This window comes from Amblyomma americanum, chromosome 1 (assembly GCF_052857255.1).
Source record: "Amblyomma americanum isolate KBUSLIRL-KWMA chromosome 1, ASM5285725v1, whole genome shotgun sequence".
In the NCBI taxonomy this organism is placed as follows: domain Eukaryota; kingdom Metazoa; phylum Arthropoda; class Arachnida; order Ixodida; family Ixodidae; genus Amblyomma; species Amblyomma americanum.
In genome coordinates, this window is record NC_135497.1 from 149,715,146 (window position 1) to 149,741,477 (window position 26,332).

General features: G+C 43.5%; 1 protein-coding gene across 4 annotated transcripts in view; it reads left to right on the plus strand.

Moving 5' to 3' along the window:
- Positions 1-26,332, plus strand: part of LOC144113912 (RAB11-binding protein RELCH homolog) — a 122,076-nt gene that overhangs the window by 87,054 nt on the left and 8,690 nt on the right. For all 4 annotated transcript variants that reach the window (XR_013310910.1, XR_013310911.1, XM_077647298.1 and 1 more), the window contains exons 17-21: positions 478-584; positions 9,751-9,933; positions 10,013-10,076; positions 15,138-15,276; positions 16,913-17,029. Coding sequence is in view for 2 of the 4 variants with exons in the window: in XM_077647298.1 (XP_077503424.1) it covers positions 478-584; positions 9,751-9,933; positions 10,013-10,076; positions 15,138-15,276; positions 16,913-17,029 (610 nt within the window). In the remaining 2 variants the exon portion in view is untranslated. The remainder of the gene's footprint in view (positions 1-477; positions 585-9,750; positions 9,934-10,012; positions 10,077-15,137; positions 15,277-16,912; positions 17,030-26,332) is intronic.

The following is a 26,332-nucleotide window of genomic DNA, read 5'->3' on the forward strand; positions in this document are numbered from 1 at the left end:
CCCGACGCGCGCCGCAATCCAGGAAGGCGAAGAGAGACCGGAGAGATGCCGCCACGCCGCTGACGGTGCTGCTGGGGTGCTAGGAGCGACAACCGGAAGTTGCAAAAGGAACGTCAGCTGATGTATTCATGGGCGGGGCCCAGTCCCAGAGCTGTTTTCTTTATTTTTGTCTGGTGCCCCGTGTGTACGAGTTGAGGGGGGAGAGGAGGAGCGTAATTTTTAATCGTCTATATCTTCGGTGTTGTTGATGCTAGCTTAAAAATTCTTGCGTTGGGGTGACGAGTGATTGAATGCCTATCTCTCGTCTGCTTTACGTAATCTCAATTAATTTATTGCATAGTCCCTTTAAAAGGGCAGAAAACTCCGATTACTTTTTGTCCATTGAAAATCTGCATTTCTAAACCTCCAGAAATAAAGAAAATTAAACAGCAGCTGGTTCCCTCATTACAAACTGCTCTGGCGGTTTTTTTTTTATAGGAGTCTGATTGCAAGGAGCTGATGGCCTTCCTAAGGAATCTCTTGTTTGTGGTGTCACTCTGTGAGTTGCCATTGTCAAGCATGGAAAGTGTTATTCTTGAGCTCAGGTATGTATTTTGCAGTTGATTCAGCTCCTTTCAGGACCATGCTGTTTCAGTTTAAGTTTCATTGACTGAACAGCTGCTCTGGTGTATTATGAGTGAATAGGTCATGATTTGAAAAAAAAAAAAAAACTGCATTATAGCCGCTGATACGTAGCTTCAATACACAATGCTTAGGCCAGCCAGCTTCAAGCTCTGGAATGACAACAAATGATGTATCAGCAGTTGTATTACAGTTTTATTCATGTCTCGCATAACTTAACGGTGATCGTTCGGTTGGTGAAACTGAAACAGCATGAAGAAGAAACTGAGTTATAAATTATTTAGTAGTTGTAGGCGAATGCCTGATGAACAATGTATTCTAATGCCTGAATGCATCATTTAAAAGAAAAAAAAACGAAACCAAAATTAGGTGCTCAAGTAAAACTTATTGCGGGGCTAGTTGGTGCATTTTCTTTGGTAACAAGTTAGCACAATACAGGACGAACACGAGAGTGCGTCGTCCTGTCTGCCTCTTTCGTGTTTGTCCTATGTTGCGCTAACTTGTTGCCGAATAAAATTAGGTGTTTGTGGTCTTTAAAGGGACACTGAGGGGAAAGTTTTTTTCTTAGCAAAATCTGATAGTTAGGCATTTCATGGCTGTGGTGTGTCTTGTCCAGTGGTGAAATGTGCATTAATTTTTAAGAGATTTGGATTTAAAGTTCAGAAATATTTCCCACCGCTCTGATTCAAACTCAGGATTTTCTGATAATGAAATTACCCAAAAAGTGACGTAAACTTGGACTCTGTTATTACTGGATGCAAGTGATGCAGCCTTGCAGTAGCCAAAACTAAATCAACAGCTGACCGGACGTTCAAGGCTCCTAGGTCTCTTTTGCCGTCGTTAAAATCGCTTCGTTTACGTTTGTACCCGTTTCCATATCTCGATAATGAAGTTCTTGCAAAGAACTGTGGCATGCACTTCAGTGCTTCTGACAGCTGTGACGGCAGGTCTGGCAGCATAGTTTGAGCGCCGAGGAGCTTGCAGTGTCAGCAGCAAGCCCAGCTACTGGTGTGGCAGTTGTCACCGCTGAGCCACCGTTGCACTGATGAGTAGAGACTGGTACGTATGGAGATATTTAAATTCTACAATAACAGTCCTCATAGCGCTGGTTATACAGCCCAGCATCTTGGCACGTTGACGAAGCAAACACACCGAGTGGTGGATTGCCAACGTGGAGTCTCATGCAGCATTAGCTAGCCACAGCTTATACTGCTCTGAACTAGTAAATCAAGGCACGTTAAAAATGAAACCACCAAAACATACCGAAACTCAGCTGGCCACCTGTTGCGCCCCCAAGTACAGGTTTTCTTTGCCTTCCACCACTGAGGCTGTCTTTTTTTTCCATTTCCTCATGTGATAAAAGTGCACTAGTTGTTTCAAAACAAAACATGTATACTTCAATATCCAAACATGTTAACTTCATGCATGTTTGTCAGCCTCAATGAGCTGTGGTTTTTGGGCATTTCATTATTGCGCTTGTTCTATGAGATTGGCCTGTGGCGGCGATGCCTGGATTTTAGTTCTTGCTCTTTTCTACCTTACAAGAGTTTTGTTTTCAGTAAGAGTGGTCTTTTAGTGGTTAGGAGCTGGTATTCTGTCGATACAAGTCAACTTCCTGGCAGCGCACTAACACCAGAGCAAGGTGGGGCGTGCGGGAAAAAAATGGAAATGAGGATAATGGAAATGACTCCTCCAAGGTCATAAAACCAGATTGTTTTGCTTACATCAGCGACTTAAAAACTCGCAGTTGCGAGCCAGCATTTTTTCTTATGGCTGTGAAAGCATCATGCCATGGCTCAATTTCTCCTCAGTGTCCCTTTCAGTGCGTAATGTGTTATGGAGAGGTCAAACAAAATCCATGTGTTTTCACATTGGGATTGTTGAAAACGGGTGGTCGACTATCTTGCTCTCATCATGTGTAATATGTGGTAAAGTCTACTTGCGAAATTTCGTATGAGGTTCAAGCCTAGCAGCATATGAGTGTGATCAGTTCAGGTGACAATGGAAAAAAACACAGAAGATGCCCTTGTACTGTTTTTCCAAAACTTTAAACTTGAGCTTCAGATAATTTGCCCCGATCATTGTGGTTTTGCCATGGTCAGATTTATGAAAGTCAACGTGGTATTCGATCACTGCTGAGTATTAAGAAATTCTCAAACCAGATATTAACCAAATAACAAACGTATTCAATTCATATCTGAATTTTCACATAATTGCACATTCCTAAGGATGTTTTTTTTTTTTTGTATTAGAGTGGATCTTAAAGGGGCCGACAACTGACCAAAACGTGTCATAAGATTATGATGGAAATGAAAAGATCTTCTATCATAGTGTAAGAATCGAACTCTGTAATATTGAAGAAATGAGAATTTATAATTTTAGATTGGTATTGAAAATTGCATGAAGCAAGCTGAAGCAACATCATGCGGCAAAGCCTTGCCATTATTCGTGTATCCCACCACGTGACCGCATCTCGGTAAAATATATGTTAAGTGTAATGTGTTTTTATTCTTTCGGAAGTGTTCATCACATTTTATTATAGTTTCCGCTGTCGCTCGCACACCCTTTGATGAAAAACTATGCTCTCTTTGAATTGCAGATGAAGTGCTTTAGCTTCTATTGATAGGTGGCGCCATAGTGCTTTTGCATTTCTTGGTTGAAGCAGTAACCACAGTCCACTAAAACTGTCACCAGCGAGTCATACGTGACTGTGCAGTAACAGCTTTGGGTGCAGAAATTGAAGTAGATGCTAAGCTATACTAAAACTGTCCAATTGCTGTCTGGCAGCTGGGACTGCATATTTTAGTATTCAGTTTACCACTTTTGCCTGCATTCAGTCGCTATTGCACTTGCTCATCATGGTTTCCAGCATCGGTATACATAAAAGCCGGCACATGCACCGATCAGAAATTGTCGGTAAAAACCTTCTACAGCATTTATAACAAAACCATTGTGGAATCAAAGACCTAGTTGCACAATAGGTGTAGTGAACATGAACCATGTTGTTGGCCATTGCACGACTGCATGTAACAATGGGAAAAAATCAAAAAGAAATTCTCTTGGCCTAACCACCCACTTCTTTGGGGGTCAGATTTTGCACAGAGGTGGCATTTGGCGGTCAGTTTTGTTTTGTATTACGTTTGGGTGTAGTACTTGCCTGATTCAGTCAAAATTAATCGGAAATCTTCGTCTGTGGCGATGGTGAACTAAAACAGCAAGCTTTTGCAGCAGCGATGCCGGTAGTGCCATCACATGTCCTTCGGACAAACGAGCACTCTAATGTGCAGGGAGGCTGCGGAGAAACGCATGGGAAAAACACAAGGTGCAAGGAGGGTGGCAGTCGCATGCAAACGATGTTTTTTTGTGCCAAATTTTGTTGCAGTAGTCGAGAAAGCACTTTCAAACGAACCGCGCAACCACTCTCTCCACCTTGCATTTCGCCACAGTCTCAACAGTCGATGGCGTTACAGGTACAACCGCTGTGAAAGCTTGCTGTTTTGGTCTGTTGTCACTGCAGACGATGGAGACTTTCAATTAACTCGGACCGAATCATGCAAGTACCCCCACCCAAACGTAATATAAAGCAAAACTGAACACCAGATGCCACCTCTGTGCGAAATTTCAGCTCTAAGAAGTGGGCGGATAGGCCCGGATAATTTTTTTTTCGATTTTTTTTTTTTTCTGATCAATGCAGCAGTCAGTATGCAGTTACTAAGAGTATTTTTTAGTTGATCATGTGAATAATTTCAGAACATTAAAGAAAAATGTTTTAGCTATTTCTTTTCTAATGAAAATTCCAGTGCTAGATTATAGAGTAGGCCAAAAGATGTCTAATTTATCAGTTTTTATTTTGATGTTTGCTGTAGATGTATTTTTTTCGTGTTGAAAAGAAGGCATGTGAAAGGTGAAAAAAATCTCGTGTGATCATGCGCTTGTGGTGCGCAGCAACAGCAGAGCTCTCAATTGCGAAATTCGTGAACATAGCCGTGTCCGGCGGTGCCGCAAATGTGATGGGGCAAAAACAATGAAGTGGGTGCTGGCGGCGAAATTGAAATTAATGTCTGCAACCTGACTGCATTCAGTGCCAAAAAAAACACTAGGCGCTGGTTCCCAGTAGCTATACACAGGCCGAAACTCTAAGCTGCGTTCCTCGTAGCTGGACAGTGTTTCGAGTCTTGTGCTTTGCATGTGGTGTGTTTGCATTCTAGTGCAGTGCTTTGCTTCTGAAATTGGCAGTATTTCTCTGGCCTGCAGACGAAACGCCCGACCAACGACCAGAAACACTGGTTTATTTCGGCCTGTATGTAGCTACCGGGAACTGGCACACCTGCTGTTTTTCGCACTTAACGTGGCCCAGTTGCATGTGCTGGTTTTAATTTTGTTGCCAGCACCCACTTCATTGTTTTCACCCCATCACATTCATGGCACAGTCGAACGTGGCTGCGTTCTTGAATTCCGCATTTAAGAGCACTGCAGTCGCAGTGCACAAGCGCATGGTCACGTGGGATTTTTTCATATTTAGCGCACTTTCTTTTCTAAGTGGAAAAGATTAATCTGTAGCACGCCACAAAATAATAAATATTAAATTCTGCAGAGACACTTAAGACTGCTTACGTGTGAGAAGGCGAAAGCCCACCCGCTCACTTTGCAAACGCAGTCGTTCGCAGTCAGTAGTACATGATCATACACAACAGCCCACTTTGACTACTTGCGGCGAACTGACATGGATGAGGGAATAGCGTTGCCCCGCAGCCAGCAGCGCCCTACCTCTTCATGGCTGTTAGAAGCTGCTGCCGCAGCGTCACTGCACCCCTTCTCCTCCTCACGCTGCAAAATGGTGTAACCCAAGGCCACGCAGCTTGCAATTCTACCTCTAAGGCCCGTTTCACATGCATGCGATTTTCTCTTGCGACCCCGAGAATTCTGTTGGTCTGTGATTGGGGAGGGCCGTTGGTCTAACCACAGACAGCTTGTGATCAAGTTCCATCCGGTTGGAATTCAATCGCAGCGTCGGTGTGTTCGCTTTGCGACTGACCAATGGGGAGCGCAGAGATGGCGTGCAATGTGGGGTCACGTGGAAGCTGTTGCTGTAGTGGAAGCAAAACTGTTTATTGTAATAGAAACATATCAAATATTGCCTTGCATCTAAAAGTACGCTGCTCAAAATGTCATCAACACACTCCGTGTAGCATTGCTGTGGCGTTAAATCATGGGTTGCCTATGCGAACATCAAGCAGCCTTGCGTGTTCCTCCGACTGAATTTGCTGGGTAAACGTTACATGTGAAAGCACTGACCAAAAATTGCATTGCAGTGTCCCCAACTGCACCGAATATTTTCGTTCTAGTCGCAGCATGTAAAACAGGCCTATGCCGTCGCCACGACGCCGCACTAACTTTGTGAATTAGGCTTGTGCGAATAGTGCATTTTTGGTTCGAAGCGAATACTTCATAGTAGCAAGTAAAGAAAAAAAAACCGCAGAGGGCTAAGGTCTGGAATTTATTCAAGGAAAGTAAACAACTTGATTATTTACGAAAATCTACAAATTTTCGTGCAAAAACACTAGCTGTTCCACATGCTGGGCTTTGAGGTGCTCCCTTCTGCAGCTTACAACAGCTCCTGCAGTCGAAAAAAGCCTTTCAGTTCTTGTCTGGGTGGCCCGTATCGAAAGATACCTGCAGGCAGCTGCAATCAGGGTTGGGCAAAGGTGGCTGCTCTTGCTTTTCCACTGCACAATGGGGTCTTCGGACCGGGAAAGAAAGGGGACCTTCAAGTACCCAGCAACCTCATTCGAGATTGTACGGCTTGACTGATGATGTGCACGCGAATTGAAGTGTGTAAAAAGCACTCCACACAGAGTCCCCTGATGGGTCTGCAGAGCAGGTGCTGTTCTCACTTGTTGCTGGACCATGTTGATCACTAGCACAGTCTCTTCTGGTGCCGTTGTGAGTAGAGTGAACGCCCATTGCTTTGTGGGTCGTTCAGCATAACAGACATCTTTGTATCTAGGATCGACCAACATTGCCATTGCAAGAAGGCGTGACTTCTTGATATCAGGGAACCTCGTCTTGATGCTACGCAAAAGGCTTGAGGCAAGCAATGCTGCCTCACCACCTTCGGAAACATGTTCAGCCAGAACCACGTTGGTACACTGCAACAGGGGAATGACTTGTGACAGCGTGGGATATTCGTCCCCAGACAGTTCAGTTGTAGCATGGTCAAGTGGCTTCAAGACTTGCACTGCTGCATTCGTAAGCTTCCACTCACTTGCATTCAAGTTTGGAACTGCGTCAGATTCTGAAAGTTCTACAATTATGACCTTACGGAGCTTCAAGAGCCTGGCCATCTTGGCTTGCTCACTGTGCCATCGCGTCGGGACGTCTTGTATAACTCGAGAGGGTCCAGCTGCATGTTTCTCTGAATTTCCTGAAGCCGTCCTCGGCCCTTGGCAATCCATTTGTATCTAGCCACAATCGCTCTGGCCTTAGCACAGAGCTGTAAAAACCCTGACAGTTCTCTTTTGGCATCACTGACACACAACTGAAGGGTGTGTCCGAAACACTACACACCACTCCTGGACGACCACGCTGCTGCAGAACTAAAGCTCCTTCCATTATCTGTAACGACGAAGTCACTGTCCATGACGTGACAAGTTACACAAACATAGCCGTCATTCGCCAGCAATGTCCAACCATCAGTTGTGATTGAAAGCGACTCCACTCCGCTTGCAAAAATGTCCCCGAGCTTCTTTTTCACCTTCTCTTTGCTTGATGCGTAGAGGTCTGGAATAATGGCTCTCGAGAACGTTGTCTGAGACGACATGGCTTAATCCGGCATAGCGAACTTCATCATGTCAAGGAAACCCGGTTCTTCGACAATGTTGTAGAGGTGCATACCACGAGCTACGAAGCGAGCTATCATTTTTGTCATCTGTTGGGCTTTTGGGGCCGACGCTTTCATTTTCGGCTTGAAACTGTCGGCTATGGATGGTTGTTGACCTCTTGCCTTGCTTGCCCCCTTGAGCTTGGATGGCCTTTGGCATGCATCCCGCTTCTCTTGGTAGTCCTTGTGCAAGTCCGCGTGTCTCCTTAAATGTGTTGCTAGGGTTGTTGTCGTACTTGTCGGGGTCTTCAGGACGGTCTTGCATTTAAGACATCGAGCTTCGGTTCCCGGTTGGAATCTTTACAAAAAAGTTCCAAATTGGATTGCTGGGGCCGAATCCACGAAACAGTTCGCTTTCTCTCTCGCCACCTCGCTCCATTGGCCGTGTGTCGTCACCGCTGGCGGTGACATCACTTCACGGAGGCGGGACCACGGATTTTGTTTACGTCACGAGACATGTCAATCAAGTGAAAGCGAACGCGTTCAGTCGCTGTTTGTGGAACTCTGAAAGTGGCGTTCGCTTCGGCGCGAAAAGAAACATGCCGGTGCGTCCCGTCGCCCCGCTGTTGTTGGCGGTGCTCAGCGAATGTTATCGGCGGCATCGGCGGTCGCGCGTGCATGACAATCCTTTCTACATGCGTGATGATACCTTCCGAAGGCATTTCAGGTTGTTGAAGGGACTTGTACGCCCGCTATGCGAAGAGCTAAACCTCCACCTTGGACCAACGAGGAAAAGTGCGCTCTGTTACTCTGCGCGCTACGGTTCTTCGCTACTGGGGGCTTCCAGGCGACAGTCGGCAGCGAGGCAACTATACGGCTCCCACAGTCGTCTGTGAGCTGGGCGATTTTGGCCGTCGCTCAAGCAATCGTGCGTGTCGGCACGAGAGATTAAAAGCGTGCCGAAGTTAGCATATGGCCCCTTAACGATACAAGCAACTGAGATGGGACTGCCCAACAAAGCCGATTGGCTGTTGCCTGCCCCCTCGTCCTCCCGTAGTGTTCGTCCCATCCTTCTCTTCCTGATGCCTACGTCAAATTGACGTCACGGCAAAGCAAACGCGTTCCAAAGTGAACTCTTTCGTGGATTCGGCCCCTGGCCGCATGCAAGTCCCCCATGGTGCTCTCTAGAGTGGTCCAAGGCGGCTGGGATTGATCAAACGCCGCCGCGGCAGAGACGGAGTCGCCCACTAAACGCAATCGACCACACCACCACGCCAACGAGATGCGTTTTTGTACGCCTTTTTTCTGAGCATTGTTTTATTTTTCTGGCTTGGTTTGGATTGGATTGGGAAAAGTATTACTGAATCCAAAACCGAAACTTCCGAAAACGCCTTCTCCTTGCCGCGTGTGGCTATTCGTTCGAGCCGAATACTTGAAAGTTCCGAATAACAAAATTCGAATTGAAGTGAAGATCGAATAGGGCATTATTCGTTCAACTATTCAAAAATATCGAATATTCGCACAAGCCTATTGTGAACGCATTCGCCGCCCTACCGCGGCCTGTGCCCCCCTGCCCCAGGTTGCGTTTCGGATGCACCGACTGTCTGCACGAGGATGCTGTCTTTTGTGGGTACCATCGAATGTTATCACACACAGACAGGCTTTCGCTCAATGGAGCAAGGAAGGCTTTCGCCTTAAAACTGACAAAGTGGATGGTTTTTGGCATGCTCTACAATATGGTACTGGAATTTTCGCTGGAAATGCAGTAGTAAAAAGTTATTTTGATTTATTTAATTAATAAAGTGACTGCAGTGCAGAAGTACTCTTGAATAACTGCATGCAACAATTAACGAAATGGTTGAAGTTGCTTGCACCTATTGTGTTGTTGTGTATTTTTTAAACCTAGGCAAGAGTTAGCTGGGACACCTGGTAGAATCCTGCACAGCCTTGCCTGTTCTTACAGCCGCCACAGTAGCTCAGTGGTTATGGCGCTTGGCTGCTGACCCAGAAGACGTGAGTTTAATCTCGGCCGCAGCGGTCGCATTTCGACGGAGACGCAATGCTTGAGGCCCATGCTCTGTGTGATGTCAGTACATGTTAAAGAACTCCAAATGGTCTAAATTATTCGGACCCCTCCACTACGGCGTACCTCGTAGCCTGTCACCTTGGGACATTAAGCGCCATAAAACCAAACCTTATGTATTCTGTTCTGTTGACTTTTGTAGCTGAAAAGCTACTGATTTTTTGTAGCTGAGAAGGCACTTTACAAACATAATCTGCTTTCTTTTTCTTATGACTTCGTTGGCCAGCATGGACAAAAATTACCATGAAGTTCTGCTCTCAGTTCTTTGGGAAGGAGTTGTGCATAACACTGCACTTGTCCGAAACAATGCGGGCCGTCTTTTTGAGCTCCTAGTTGGGACTGTGGCTGATCCTCTGCTGAAAAGTCGTGTGACTCCAGCACTTGTCACTCTTGCCAGTGACCCTGAAATGTGAGTTGAACATCTCACAGAATGCAGTTAAGTTTTTTTGGTGGTTTTAATACTTACTTAGTGTTTTTTGCCTTTGCAGTTCTGTACGCATAGGAACAGTTAGGCCGTTTGGAGCAATTTTGGCAACAAGCTCTCAAAAAGATGTAAGTTTTGCCGGTGATTTCGATGTGCATTGTTCATTTTATGCTGGGGAATCCCCCCAAGGTGGAGTAGATTTGAAATAATAGAGTTATTACTCATTAGTATCCACTGCAGTGCAGCCAAATGGCTATAGACGAAAGCTCCTTAGTTGAAGAAAAATTCATCCTGGTCCGGGGATCAAACCTGTCCGGGGCGGTTGCTGAACAGTAACCAGAACAAAATTTCTTCAAAAGCACACACAAGAGCAGAGAAACTTAGTGAAGGATGGCAACTGAAGCGCCTGTTACCAAATGGCTCTAAATCTGAAGATTTAGAGTCATTCAGAAGGCGCTTGTGGAAATTCCGAAGGCCACGAAAACAGGTCCGGCAAGCACAAGCTAGGTTTGCTTCCCCGCACAGTACCGCCAGCACACAGCAAAGGTGTTGCAAATGCCAGCAAGGGTGATTTCCCCATATTACATGCCACATGGAAAATGAACATCAGAACAAAAGCTACGACCAATTTCACCAAATCCATATCAGCCCACTCGAGTTGAACAGCCACACCACCGGATAATTATCACAAGGCTACATCGCTGTTGTTGGCGGGTGCGAGGTGAATGGCTGCCACACCACCACCAGCCACTCTGCGTAGTGCAGCAAAGCATGCCGTGTGCAGGTGGGCACCACCTGGCGCCGAGGAGTTTGATACTGTATCCGTTTCATGCCGAACTGCATTTAGTATATGAAGTAGAAATTCCTTTGTTTCTTCACAAAATCTTTGGAAGAGTTCAATGTAGCCATTAATTTGTTATATCTGTGTTAGATGGGCTGACATGAGAATAAAAATAAAAATAATTGTTAAATTCTAAATTAACCAAAAAGCGGTTTATTTTATATCCTGAAACCTCCAGCTTATCCATACTTTGAACTACAAATAGAAACTAGCTATTTTTTTTTTTACGTATTACGAAAACTTTCTTCAACTTCTTCATTCTCTCCAAGTATTTAGTAGACAAGACTAGAAAGTATAGGCACACCAAGTAGCATAATGTGCTTCTGAATAATTTAAATTTGGAGGATAAATGCAAAAAATGATAATATGCAAGAAAAATGGTGGCATAGACAAATTTAGTGAACATGACACCGAAAGTTTGGAACAAGTGCAAATATCATGAAAGAAAAATTTGACTATTATGTATCTGATGTGCAAAAAGTGACTAAAGGCTCTATGCTATACATAAAAATAAAGTTCTATGTAAAGGGCGACTGACCAGGGCCTGAACATTTTAAACAAACAAGCCCAGTGCTTTGATTAGGTATCTGAGATAGTCTCTGCAAAATACTGGTGATGCGCACGCCGGAAAGCAGCAAAAATACACAAATACAAATCAAAGCTCTCTCACGCTTCCTTTCGGAGAGCCAAGCCTCCTCATCCTCTACGCTGTCCCAACGAACCTTGGATATGACGTACAAACAGGGACGGCATCCATTGGTTTGTCTCTCTGACTGACGGTTGAAGGGTCGGCATAGACCACTCATTGTGTCAGCTGCTCGTTGTGCACTGTTCTCTCACTCATTCGTTTTTGTGCACTCAAACAGAGCTCCTGCTCCAACATACTCCACACCTCCCGCCGAACGCGGAGGAGGAAGGGCAGTTTGGCTTGTGGAAGCAAGGCGGCCAGGCAGGAGAGTGCAGTGCGGCAAAGCCTGTTGATTGCGGTGGCTGTAACTGCGCTATTAAAAAAAATGTTTAGAGCCGCGCAGTCCGAGGGTAATGGCTCACAGTCACCAGGGTAGAAAATGATTTCAACTGGAGGGTGGTCAGTGGCCCTTTAAAAATGCTGTGAGCTGCAAAAGAAAATGCTCGCTTAGGCTCACATGCCAATAGTTGAAACAGATTCCTAACACTGAAAGACACATAGACGCGCATCATGGCCTGAAGACCAGTAAAATAAGCAAGCTGGCTTCATTCTAGTGGAGATCCTGTTGTAGGAGCTCAACGATGCCTTTGTAAATGAGCAAGGCATTGTATAGCACGCCTCTGCATTTATGACCTTTTTTGTGAGTCATTGGCTCCTGTTCAGTGTATTCAGTTCAGTTCATTATCTTAAAGCCATAAGGGGTCGCTCGTGCAGGATGAGCATCCATGCATACTCGTGTCTCCTGAAATTGTATTGCTTTTATTGAGAAACACAGCCCGGCAACATCACATGATCTCGACTCGTCTTCTAATTTGGCTTCACTGTACCATAACATTGTCTTCACTGCTTAGTGCCATCTTTGGGGTGGGGGGTGGTCCTTTCTCAAGCAATGCAGTAGTTTCTGTATAGATCGCAGCAGCACTTCTTGGCCACATTATGTGGAGGACACACCGTAAGTATTCTCAATAATACTGTGAATATTTCTATTACATCTCGAGCACTACAAGAAATTGGTAAATTGACAGCATGCAAACACTAAGCTTCGCAATGGGTAGCAGTTGATGTTCTCGGCTAGTTTCTTAAGGACTTCATCATCCCAATGGAAATCTAATTATCTGATATCATCCTGAGTAGGGGTGTGAGAATATCCAAAATTTTTGGAACAGCGAGTCAAATATCCTTCTGTTCAATTCACTGAACAAATCTAATAGTGTGCGTTAAAAGTTGTTCGAAATGACCCGAATCTGTTTTCAGGTTTTGTTATATTTTTAAATAATTCACATGAAGTTCATATAGGGCAAGCCAAAGTTTTTTTGGGGCAACTATTCCAAAAAGGACATCCACTCTGTCACTACAGCATATCACTGTGATTGGTCTGTATGGGAAGGAGGGTTCAGCACAAAAACATGGTCCATTTGTGTGGCTGCATTCATGGTGGTTACACAATTGGCCTCTAGATTGGGAGGTATGATGGTTCGGCCATATTTATCAAACCCTGCCTCCATGCCCAATATCTGAGGCCATGGCTCAAACTCTTGTCCTCATCAACTGAGATGTGGCGCTAGTTCATTCGCTGTGGCCATCAGTACCTATAGGTAATTTTTTTGTGCATGTGATACAATGATCATGGAGTTAGTGTACTGACTTCATGTTGCGTGTCCCTTAGTGAAAATTAGTGTTTCTTCTTTTGGCAGCTACAGCTCTAACCCCATGACTTATAGTGTTTTGCTGTTTCGCATGAATGTGTTTTCTACTAATATTTGCACAAGTAAATAATCACACAAACATTCTGTTTGTATTTCATTCAGTCTTTTCATTATTCAATTTTTATTCGGTTTGGTTTATAACTGCACTATTCACATTTGATTTGGTTGCAAAGCTTGCCTGATCACAAGAGCATTAAGAGTCTCTCTCGTTCAGCCAAGAAACCACCGTAGTTGGCGTAGGCATCATGTCGAGAAAATCAGGATTGCTCTAGAGCGACATTAGTCACAACGACATGGCCTCGTGCAGGTAATTCAAACACCCAATAACAGTCGCGTAGTACAACAGTAATTACATCACTGCACAATTTCTCATTGGTTTACAGAGTCGTGACGTTCATAACGTAGTGCGTAAGAAAGAAAAGCAATTTCGCTGAAAAGAAGATTGGCCGAACCCAGGACTTGAACCACTACCTCTTGACCACTTAAACTGGGTTATAAATAAAAAAAAAACAATTAAATAATATAAAGGACAATGCCCATGTCTGTGAAGTGATATGCAAAGAGGACACGAGGTCGTTGAAGGGACCCATTAACTCTATCACATCGTACCCTTAAGTGTGCCCCGGCTTTTCGATTCAATTTCAAACAAGTAATATTTGCACATTTCTAATCCTGAGGCTTGCTGCTACTACTAAGCATCAAAAATGATTATCTGAAGACGTGAAAAATTTGCGGCACTGAGGCCATATGAAAGAGGGCCTGAGTATTGCAGAGTCTGTCATATGGGCTAAGGAAAGTTGCACAACACGATCTTCAGACCTGCACTAAAATTTACCATTTCAAACTGTACTTATTACTTTCTTCTGTACGGAAGGATAAGTTCTTAGGTTAAATAACAAATGGTGTATCATGTCTGAAAATGCATTGGTAGCTTTGAAAAAGCACTGGACATCTATGGCTCACCAAGGACCTGTGCTCAATCGGCACGATGTGGACCGAGTTGAATGAGTCCCACACACCAGGTGTACGCATTCTAACAAAAGCAGTTCTGCACGAAAGCAAAGAAATTGTAGTATTGTGTTCGCCCATATCATAAGGGGCACCAACTATCATGTGATGGTCCTCTTGGTCTCCATCATCATCATTATGGTCGTATAAATACTGACATGCTACATTTGCCTCTTTTTGAAGTAATGATGAATTGAAAAGAAAAAAAAAACAGGCAGCTGTTGAATTTCTGGCTGTGATAGCTTTGAATAGTAGAGTCTGAGTACAAAACTGAAAACTGAGAGACTAAATTTACTGAGAACAAAACTGGAAAGTGGGTGTGCCCTAGAGTTAGTGCCTTTGTACCTGAATAATTAAGGCATATCTCTGTGCAAGCATGAAATAACTTCTGCTTCTTTAATGGAGCAGGAACAATTGCTTATCGCATATAGTAAGGTTGCATAAATTAATGCTGGTGGCACTCCAGTTTGCAGTATGTCTGGAGCACTAAGAGCACTGTTTGTCAATGTAAGAGACCCATCCTTCTCGCCAATGGCATCGATGTACATTCAAGAAAACTGCAGTTTGAAAGTTATGCTGTGCAAAAATGTAATTACATTGTGATCGTATTCACAGCCTATGAAGCAGGAAATGCAGAGGACGTAGTTGTGTGATATTATATTATAAGGGGTCTTGTTGCATACATTCAGTACAAAAAGTTTCCTGGCATCTGCCACGAATCGCTCGGACAAAAATGAAGTATCATTACAAAATTCCTGTGTGGATCTCCTGCTCTATGAGCATGATGTTGACATGCCTTCCTGCTGTCCTGTACCTCCTATACCTTGAAAAATACATTTTGTTTTTGTTTCTCAAGGAATATTGTGAGCATTTGAGGCATCAATAAATAACCAGATTGTAGAACCACTTATTTCTACTCCCCACCTGTCTTTTTTTTCTGTGGCAGTTGCTTGATAAAGCCTTCATGCAGCTGCAGAGTTTTCTTGAAGACCCTCAACACAGAGATGACCACTCTATGCAGGCTGAATTCATACACATGTTTGCATCTTTAGGCCCCAATACAGAACCACGCTTCAGAGATGAATGTAAGTATTCTATTTTTCTGTGGTTTTACTGGGATTTATATGTCTAAGCAAACAGTACAAAATCTCATTGGTCATATCTGTGGCTTTTTCATGCTTAAAATTTGCAGTTTTACATTTTATTCTACCATTAACACAGCAGTACTCTCATCTGGTTTGGGAATAGGTAGTGAATACAGCTAGATATACCAGAGTCACTATTTGGCATGAAAGAAGAAACAAGCAATACTACTGGTGCTGTCCATTACGTTTGTTTTGTTTTTTTTTCCCCAGAAAAGGTTACAGTGCTGCATTGCAGTTATAGAGGAAGATGCCTTGGCCTGTTGCATCACTTTAGTAAAACCATGAAATGAGCACATTGGGAATAATCATTTTAGTATGAGGTTAGCATTTTGATAATAATAATAATTAATAATAATAATAACCAAGTAAAGGGGCACTCATTCTGTGAATTTGAGTTTCATAATTTATGTTTTGTCTGAAAAAGAAGCTTAGTAGAATTCTTTACACTTTGCAAGCAACTAACAGCTCTTTAATTGAAAACATGAATATTTAAGTCTGACATTGAGTATCAGACGAGTCTCTTGAAATAGGGATCGTGAAGTAATGACTGGCTGCTTGCTATCAAAAGGGTAAATATTTTTTGTAGCGATAGCTACATTGTGGCAGCATTTCGAGCCTTCAGCGTGGCAGCGCGGTGCTGGTGGCTGCGCTGCCACGCTGTCGGCAGCTGCCGGCGGCGCGGCGCCGTGGCTGGTCACGTGACCAACCACGTGAAGATGTAGAAGGAACACCCAGAGCGGCGAAAGACTGACTTTGCAATTCCACTGAGCAAGTTCCATTCGACCAGCTGTAGCCATCGCGTCACTCCAGGTTTAACAAGAGCTAAACCACCGCCAATTTTTTTCCTTACTGTTCACAGGTCAGACCTTTCGCATTGATTTTTCGTTACCAGCTACGTTCACTTCATGCATGACTTGTCAGAAGGACTAGGCATTTCTGGACATTTTAGCGGGTTTAGATTGTTTCCAGTATTGTTTCCATACTGGCACATTGCTATAGTTTATACTTTAAACTAGGCCTGTGTTTATGTGCTGTTAGTTCTGCTTTTGGCTTTTACATTGGGCCCCCGTTTATTCACTTTAACTTTGGTTCAAGATCTGGGTGTAGGTTAGCAGACCAAAACAAGAGAAATAATTATATTTTTAGCTTGTTCTTCTTGACATTTAGTGTCACACGACAGTGCACATTTGTGTATTTTCAGACTCTGAAAGACTATTTTAGCAGCCATGTTCTAGTGCATTAAATCTGCAGAGATGGTTGTAAGCATTAGTCGTTTAATGCTTTGCATGATTCATGGGATCCGAAAGCACCTGTTTTTTGGGGTTTGATACAAATGAAAGAACCCGAAGTGTTTGAAATAATTTATAGCCTTGCTTTTGTCTCCTTAGCTCAGTATCCCATATCAAATTCTTTACCTGTAGTGCACAGATATATAGGAAGCAGAGTTGACATTTCAGTTTAGTGCAATGATAACCAGCTACAAAGCCACTGGCCTTATTTTTATTTTTACAATCTGTTGCTCTGTGAAGAGCCATATATTTTCAATGTGTGTTTTATGCTTCTTGAAATTTTCCAGTTATATTGCCTCACCTTGCCAACTTGGCAATGAGAAACAACCAGAATCCAAATGACTCATCAAGGGCACAAATTATGGAGCTGCTTCTTGAAGCCTATAGCACATTGTCCTGTACCTGTATCCTTTAGTAGCTGGACTCTTTACCTTTCCTTACTGTTTGTTGTGTGCTAGAAGCGAATGGTTGGTGCCTTATAATAGGGTGTGCATCTTTGAGTGAAGGACCCATGCATGCTCCTTACTAACCAGAGGACGTTGTCAGAAAACATCATTAGCAGTCTTTTATTTTAAAAAAAATTGTTTAGGTTGTCATAACTATGCTGTGATCCTTAGCCGGCTGCTTGTAACTGAACTGTGTAGCACTGCTTATGTGTATGCAGACATTATTAAAGCCGATGCACTTAATACCACTAACAGTTCATTCACTCCAGAGCCGTCCTTCCTGACCGCTTCTGGAAAATAGTGCACCTAGTTTGTTGTGCTTGGGGTTAGAGCGGTTAGCCTTCATGCTTCTAAGACCGGCTAGTGCAGGAACTGATTCTGCTGAGACCATGAGTGGTTGCCTGCAAGTCTTAATGTACCACATGAAACTTGTTCGAAATCTGTTGAGACAGTATTTTGTGCTTTATTTTTCACTACTTCAATGTACCTTTTAATGAAAAAAAAAAAAAATTCTGACTCTGCACGTTAGCTGAAACAAGTATTTGATGCAGTGAAGTGCCTCCCTGTTGTGTCAGAATACTACACAACACACAGGAGTCATTTGTTTTCTTTCTGGCTACAGCCTTCTCTATATTTAATTCAAGTTCACTTGTTTTCTGTGGCCTAACTTTTTATTGAAAAAAAAGGGAAAAGGAACCTCAAATCGAATAAGAATCTAATACGAAATCTAATAAGCGATAAAATAATTACACTATTAATATCACATTGATCAACACCACACAAAAAGAAAAAAAAAAGAAACATTCCCCAGTGCTCCTTGGTTTCAGTGGCTGTTGGCTTCCTTCGTATGTATGTCATAACGAGCCTCTCATTTCCCTTCCCTTATCTGCTCATAAACAAGCAGCAACACAGACAGGTACTTATACAATAGTAACAAAGCTAATATACACAGAGAAACATTACGTGCAATGCAAACCTCATTTCTTTTTTTATTATTTACAAATACTGCTGTCTCAGATTTGAGACGTTTCAGGAGTGGTTACACAGAGCAAACGAAATCATCATACATTACTAGACATTTGCTTTACAAACTGTGCAGGTGATACTTGTCGCAAAGAACCATCAAATTCATTCCCCATTGCAACTGTGGACGAGAAAATGGAAAATTGATGGCAATCAAGAAATGACCCGAAAGATACGGTGTCGAAAGAATCAGTTTCGCGCATCACTTGCAGATTGACTAACAAATGAAATGGGCGCAGTGCGCAGTTTTGGGTAGCATGGTAAGCCAGCCACACATTCCTCGATAATACAGGGGAAAAAAACATGGGAATGCTCTGAAGAAGAAAAGTTGTGATCGTAGTGATTGGAAATGAATCTGATCGCTTTTTTCTGCACTGGCTGAATTTTATCTTTGTCATGCACATGATGAGGTGACCACACATCTGACACATATTCAAGGAAAGGCCTGACGAGAAATTCATAAGCTATTAGTTTCTATTCTTTATCTGCACCTTTTAATGTTCTTCTTAGGTAGCCTATTTTTTTTGCAATGATTTTGCGCATATAACATCAACATGTTTATGCCACTTTAGGTTAGACCAGAATACTTCACTAAGGTACTTAATTTACGGAATCTCTCCAGCATGTTTTCCGCATAGTCATACTTGAATGGCAAGGGTTGTTTCTTATTAAATGTCATTGTCACCATTTTCCGAAAGAGATTGTCCCTGTGTCAGGTCCCACTTCAGTAGTAAAAAAACACATCGCTTAGTAAACAGCGATCATTAATGGTACAAATGTTATACAGGGTGTTTCACTTAAGACTTTACATAGTTTTTAAAAATGGGTTTTTGGAGTTAAAAGAACGCTTTTTTTGCCATGGCATTGTCAGCGGTGTAGTACATCAGAATACAGCTAAGACATGCTAACTATCAGGCTGGTTAACTAATATTGAATAGAAAGTTTTTAACCATTAGTGTTAGGCTCCTTAATTATTGAGAGGCATGTAGCCCATCGTAATTAATATCTATAGCAGTTTGTAGAATTTCAAAACACAGTTACCCTCAGCGCTGTGGCACGACAAATTTTGGCTATTTCAACGAGTTACATGTGCTGGAGAGGTTGCTTTGCCTGCAGGCTTCTCAAAAGCACATGTATTTTGGTGCGATTTTGTCAGAATTTGTTGCACCACTGCACTGAGGTAACCGAGTTTTGACATTCTAAAAACTGATATGGATAATATTAATTAATTGTGATTTAAAAGGGTCCCAGAACGGAACTTTGTGGGACAAAGAAATATAAACCGGGCGATGACTGTGTGTGGTCAAAGCTAACAAACCGATTTCTGGGGTGCAAATAATTTGTGATTCAGCCGAGTAATCTTTCATTGTAGGAGCGTGTAAAAAAAGGTTCAAAGTTTAGAGAGAAGTTTTCTGTGGCATACTTTGCTAAAAGCTTTAGAATAGTCAATGAAAATGGCATCGACCTGTACATGGTTATTAAGTGATGGAGCAATATCACGCATGATTTCAGTTAACTGTGTAACTGTAAAAATATGATGGACAATTTAGCATGGTTAAGTGGAAAGGCCAAATTCAAATTAGGTGCGCTAGCTCTTCAGTTTTTCATTTTGGTTTTGGGTTTTCAAGCTCAGGCAGACGTTGGACAAAGATCAGCAAAATCTTTGTCGATCCAAGAGTGGGGGCTTTCGTGCTAGTGCACTGAAACTGGAGGGGTCACTTGAATTCCACCTTAAGGGTATGACACGATGGAGTTAATGGGTTAATGCCCGTATATGTTGAAGTGGTTTTTCTTATCTTTACATTCATAGATTGCTGGGAGTCCTCGTACCACTCCTGGCGCAGTGGTGCAGTGGTTAAAGGGGCCATGACAGCCTATTTTCCTGCTAATCACATTTAATTCTCAGCTTGTTAAATTAAAATTCTCTCAAGTTTCAGTTGATTCTGTGCAGTAAATATTTTTAAAACGAATTTTTTCCATTTCTTCTGCGAACTGCTTGCTGGTCTGGCAACCTCTGATCGCTGACGTCAGAGGGGCATACGCGCCCCGCGTCGTCTGCTGCGCGCTGTTGAGGTGCTTGCATGCACACTGTAGACGGTGGTCGCTCGAAAAGTTTTCTTTTTTTTTAGCTTATCGAAATAAAATTCATTTTCAGTGTTTTCTTTTCGGAAGCCGTCAGCTTAGTGCGCGACGTGAGTGATCCTTAAGAAAGCGGACTTGCTCGTGGCACCCCTTTTCTGATTGTTGAGGAAACAGAAATCAATGGACCCCTGGTTTATTATTTACACTCATAAACATGTTATTTTTATGTTATGAGTGTGGTTTCTTTTGAGCAGTCAAGTGCTCCTGTATGTGAAAAACGGCACGTGCCGTGCATACCTTCGCCGATGTGCGCCGTGAAAGCCATGGCATATTGTAGCTGGCTACCAATTTCTTGTCCGCTATTCATCGGCTCGATAATTAAACTCAAAGTATCTCTAGGTGGCACTAGAGTAACCTTGAACAACAAAAGGAGCAGAGAAAATTGTGCCGAATGAGAGGACTTACCCGCTGCTTGTGTGCATTTGTAATTCGAACATAAATTCCCTTCGGCTCATAGAATCCTTTTGCAGGAACCAAGCCGCTCGCAAAACCCTATGCGACTCGAATGCTTTCACTGCCCGCACCAATGAATAGTCGCCACCATCTAAATGAGTGCTTGAAAATAATAGTACATCATTTAGTGTTTACTGTACGTGCTCATTGTGGTCTAGGAATGCGACAATCACGACAACTGCAGCCCCGTGCTGGGGTTGTTTACATAGCTATGCCAAACAGTACTGCGCGTTTGCATGGCATAAAACGCACGGTGGGCTGTCCTTATCTTAAATATTACATAGTATTGCTCACAAATTGTAGTTTTACTCATTTACACACTATAATAACACTGCAGTAAGCGCCGCTGATGCTATATCGCCTGCTTGGGAAACGCTTTGCGTAGGACCGGCGCTTCCCGCTAATTGTATCTGCTTCCTCTTATGTTATCAGTATTTGATTTTAAAGTGCTTTAGCTAAAGATACGTTCGGAAATTACTTGAATTAATGAAAACAACCAGATTTGTTGTCCACAGTCGACGCCGATGGCTGCTGCCGGCTGCCTTCAGCACATGCTGTGCAGACCGGGTCACATATCAGCACTTCCCTCTTATTGTACTCGCGCCCTGCAATGTAGGCAGTCGTCGCTTTGAGGGCACTGTAGCCAAAACCACGCTCGACAGCTTTTTTCTGGAGCTAAAACTTGCGAATTCATTCTCCACCGTCGGCCGAAATTCAAGCATCTGGCAAGAGTTCCCTGCTGATTAGTAAGAAAGTGTGAAGATATGAAATGCAAGGTACACAAGTGCAGTTTTTCGGGCTGTCTATTAATCGGGCGTGAAGCTTTTGCTCGGCCACACAAGCCCAGGCAACAGCAACGAGCGGCACTGTCGTGCGGCGTTTTCTGCCCATGTCGCTCAATTGCCTCGCCGATAGGTTCTATGTGCAGGCACCGAATGAAAGCACATCTTCACTGGAGCATGCACATCGCGTATGTCGCCGTGGCTAGCATCAGGTGCAATAAATTTTTAAATTCTTAAGTTTATAGAATGTCATACCAACTAGTCCCCCACCACGCTCTGCCAGTTCGCACTAAGTTCACTCTTTACACTACTGCGATACGGGGTCGTTGGTCGTGCTGTCGTCGTCGTGTCGGTCTAGCTTGACAGACCAGTGCGTCAGCGATGGCATTTGCATACCGACCAGCCAGCCGACCGCCGATCGCCATCCCATCGGCCTAGTGTAACCGGACCCTATACCTGTACTGAATAACTGCGTTACTATTATTAACGCTTTTGCGGCACCAGTCACTCATATGTGGGAGACGGCTGCTACTTCGATCGCCCGCGGAAGTACAGGGGTCAAGAGACCTCACTGCGCACATTGCAACAACGGGAGCAGATGACGTTGCTCCGTGTATATGTTCTGGTGACTTCACGACAGCATTCAATATGGCGGTCGCTGCCGGTGGGAGGAGTTTCCCGTTCTCAATTTCAATTGCATTTTTTGGAATATAGAGCACGTCCAGGGCAGCCAAATTTTGAAAACTGAATCATAAGCTCTTGTATTAGTTACTGAAGCACAAAACTACAATATGAAGAACGACCCTGTCATGGCCCCTTTAAGCAAAGCGCCACTGCCCTGAGATGGCAGGTGCTACCACTGGTGGGGGCTTATGATGCTACCACTGGTGGGGGCTTATGAACCCCGGTTGCTCTTCCCAAGCAACCTCACACGACTAATCATTAATTGAACTGCCACCTGCCATGGTGGGCAGTTTGCTTACAATCCGGTGTGCAGATAGTTCATCATCATCATCATCACCAGCCTGCCTACGCTCACTACAGGACAAATGCCTCTCTCATATCTCTCCAATTAACCCTATCCTGTGCCAGGTGCGGCCACTGTATCCCAGTAGACTTCTTAATCTCCGCCCACCTAACTTTCTGCTGCCCCCTGCTATGCTTGCCTTCTCTTGGAATCCAGTTTGTTACCCTTAAGGACCATTGGTTATCTTACCTTCTCATTACATACCCTGCCCAAGCCCATTTCTTCTCTCGATTCCTACTAGGAATGTTACTAACCTGCTTTGTTCCCTGTCCAACTCTGACCTCTTCCTGTCTCTTAAAGGATCTATGCAGTAAATTAACTAAGGTTACGTAAAGCAGATGACAAGTAGCCATTCCATCACTTGTCACCCCAGTGCAAGGATTTTTGAGCTAGCATCAATAACAAGGAAGATATAGACGATTAAAAATTATCCCCCCCCCCCCCCCCTTCCCCCCCGTCAACTTGTACATGTGGGGCACCAGAAGAAATAAAGAAAACAGCTCTGGGACTGGGCCCCACCCATGAATACGTCATCCGCTGACGTTCAGTTTGCGATTTCCGGTTGTCGCGCCCAGCGCCCCAGCAGCAGCGTCGGCAGCGTCGGCATCGTCTCTCTGGTCTCTCTTCGCTTTCCTCGATTGTGGCGCGCGTTGGATTCTTTTTCTTGTCGTCTGTTGCGGACGAAAAAGGCACTGCGAGTGGCTCCGGAACTCCTGGCTGAAAGAGGTGGCAGAGGTAAATTGAAACCATATGCGTGAAGGCAATGACCTGGCTCGCGCTTGCCCGAAGTGCTCGTGCGGCACCATGAGCAGACCACTTTCACGGGTACTGGAAGTGTGCCCATGACGTAGTGGCTGCCGTGGCTCCAGCGAATGATAGCATGTGGTGGCCTTTCGACGTCACTGAACTAGTGACATCTATTTTCACGATTTTAGTTTCAAAATCGGTCACTACGAACACACCAATCGGCCCGCTAATTTTTAAAAATGTGGTTTTTAAAAATTCATAACTGCCGGCTCAGTTCTGGAGACTCATACTTAATTTGAATGCTTCTTAGCATCATTTCTAAGCATTGAAAACATTTACAAGCGACTTTTAATCCATTGCATAGTCCCTTTAGTGTTACACATATCATTTTCCTTTCCATAGCTCGCTGCATTGTCCTTAACTTAAGTTGAACCCTTTTCTTTATCCTCCATGTTTCTGCCCATAGATGAGTATCGGTAAGATACAGCTCTTATATACTTATCTCTTGAAGGATATTGGGGAACTGCCATTCAAGATCTGAGAGAACCTGCCAAACGCATTCCACCCCATTCTTATTCTTCTGGTTATTTCACACTCCTGATCCGGATCTGCGGTCACTACCTCCCATAAGTAAACGTATTCCCTTGCCACTTCCAGCACCTCCCTACCAACTGTAAACTGCTGTTTCCTTCCGCGTCTGTTGAACATAACTTTGGTTTTCTGCGTATTAATTTTTAGACCCACTGTTTTGCTCTGCCTGTCTTACTTATTGATCATCATGCTTTGAACTTCATCTCCTGAGTGATATAGTAAGGCAATGTCATCACCAAATCTCCAACTGTTCCCTATCCAGGCCTCTAAATACCTCCTTTGAACAGGCATCGAATAGCATTGGCAAAATCATGTCTCCCTACCTGACGCCCTTCCTTATTGAAATTTTATTGCTGACTTTATGGAGGACTGTGGTAGCTGTGCAGCCGTTATAGATATCTTCTAGTATTTTTACATAAGGCTTTTCTACACCCTGATTGCACAGTGCCTGCACGACTGCTGAGGTTCCGACTGGGTGATATGCTTTCTCGTAATCTGTGAAGGCAATATATAGGGGTTGGTTATATTCTACGAGTTTCTCTATTACCTGATTGATAGTGTGAGTGTGGTCAATTCGTTTGTTGAGTATTCTTTATGAAAGCCTGCCTGATCAGTCATTTGATTGAGGCTAAGGTTGTCCTGACTCTATTAGTGATTACCTTAGTAAATACCTTGTAGGCATCGGACAGTAAGCTGATCGGTCTGTAATTTTTCAAGTCCTTGATGTCTCCTTTCTTATTAATAAGAATAATGTTAATGTTTTTCGAAGCTTGTGAAACACTTGAGGTCATAAGGCATTGCAGGTACGGGGTGGCTAGTTTTTCTAGCAAAATCTCCCCGCGTCCTTCAATAGATCTGCTGTTGCCTGATCCTCACCAGCTGGTTTTCCCATTTGCATTGCTCCTAAGGCTTTCTTTGCTTCCTGTTTCCTTACTGGCAGGATGTCCCATTGCTTTGTGATACTGCCTATCTCATTTATATCCTGATTATATTGGCTACTGTATAGATTTGTGTCAAACTCTTCAGCTACTTTAACTATCTTATCTATATTGCTAATGACATTGCCCTCTTTGTCTCAACGCATAATCTAATTTTTGCCTATGCCTAGTTTCCTTTTCACCGCTTTCAGGCTACCTCCGTTCTTTAGAGCATGTGCGATTCTCTTCATATTAAGCTTCCGTATGTCGGTTACCTTGCACTTATTAACTTTTATTGCTCTACAGTTCTATTCTGTCTGTGGGGTTTGATGTTTTCATGCTTTGGCGTTTCTTAATCAGCTCTTTCATCTCCCGAGAGAGCTTGCCGCTGTCCTGTCGAACCATCCTACCGCCTACTTCTACTGTGCGCACCATAATGATAGCTTTGAGAATATCGCTCATTGCCTCAACATTAAGGTCGTCATCCTCAGGTATAGCCGAATATCTGTCCTGAAGTGATATCATGAATTCCTCTACTTTCCTTCTTGCCGCTAACTTGTTAATTGGCTTCCGCTTCACTAGTTTCTTGCGTTCCCTCTTCAAGTCAGGGTTAAATCAGGACCTTACCATCCTGTGGTCACTACAACGTGCCTATCCGAGGACCTCCAAATCCTGCACGATGCCAGGACGAGTGCATAGTATGAAGCCTATTTCATTTTTAGTCTCACCATTGGGGCTCTTCCACGTCACCTTTGGGGCATCTTCCACGCATGAGCCAAGTGATGCTCTCGCATTAAAAAAAGGAAAGACAGCAACGCAGTGTACAAGTGTCCACACGTGATAAAGCTAAGCACCAATGGCGCTAACAATGTGCCAACAGTGGCGATGTCATGTACACTCAAGTAACGGCTAAAAAAATGAAGTAGAATTCCTGTGGCACGCCAAGAAAAAAACATAAATTCAAATTATCGCAGGTAGCTTTGATATCGCATTTATGAATGAAGAAACACTCAGGGGTGACAATCGGTGGGCAGTGCATTCCAACTGCGTGCTGTACGAGAGGAATTATTTCTGAAGAGTAGTTTTGCCTGAGAATTCCCTTACTTTTTTGCTATAGTGTTACACTGTCATTTGTGGATTCAGAGGTTCGATATATGACTCTATTTATTCCTAAGTTATTGTGGCACAGCTGATAGGTTATTTTAGCCTTTCACGGAAACACCTGACTTCTAGGGATTCTAAGTTTGAGCTTTGTAGGAGGTTTGAAGAGGGAGGGTGTTGCTGTATGCGTTATGACTGAACCTAATTGATTTTCTTTGTACCTTTTCTAGCTTAGTAATATTTGGTAATGTGTGCGGGTCCCATACAGGGGCTGCATATTCTAGTGTAGACCAGTCATAACTTTTGTGTGCCAACAGTATAAATTGTTTGGTAGGCTTTCCAATAGTTCCCTGTAAAACCCATGTGTTTGCATTGCCTTTATTGTATGTACTTGTGTGTTCATTCCACTTTAAATCAAAGGTAGTTATAACTCCCAAATACTTATAACTTATCGATAGATATGCAGTTGTTGATACAG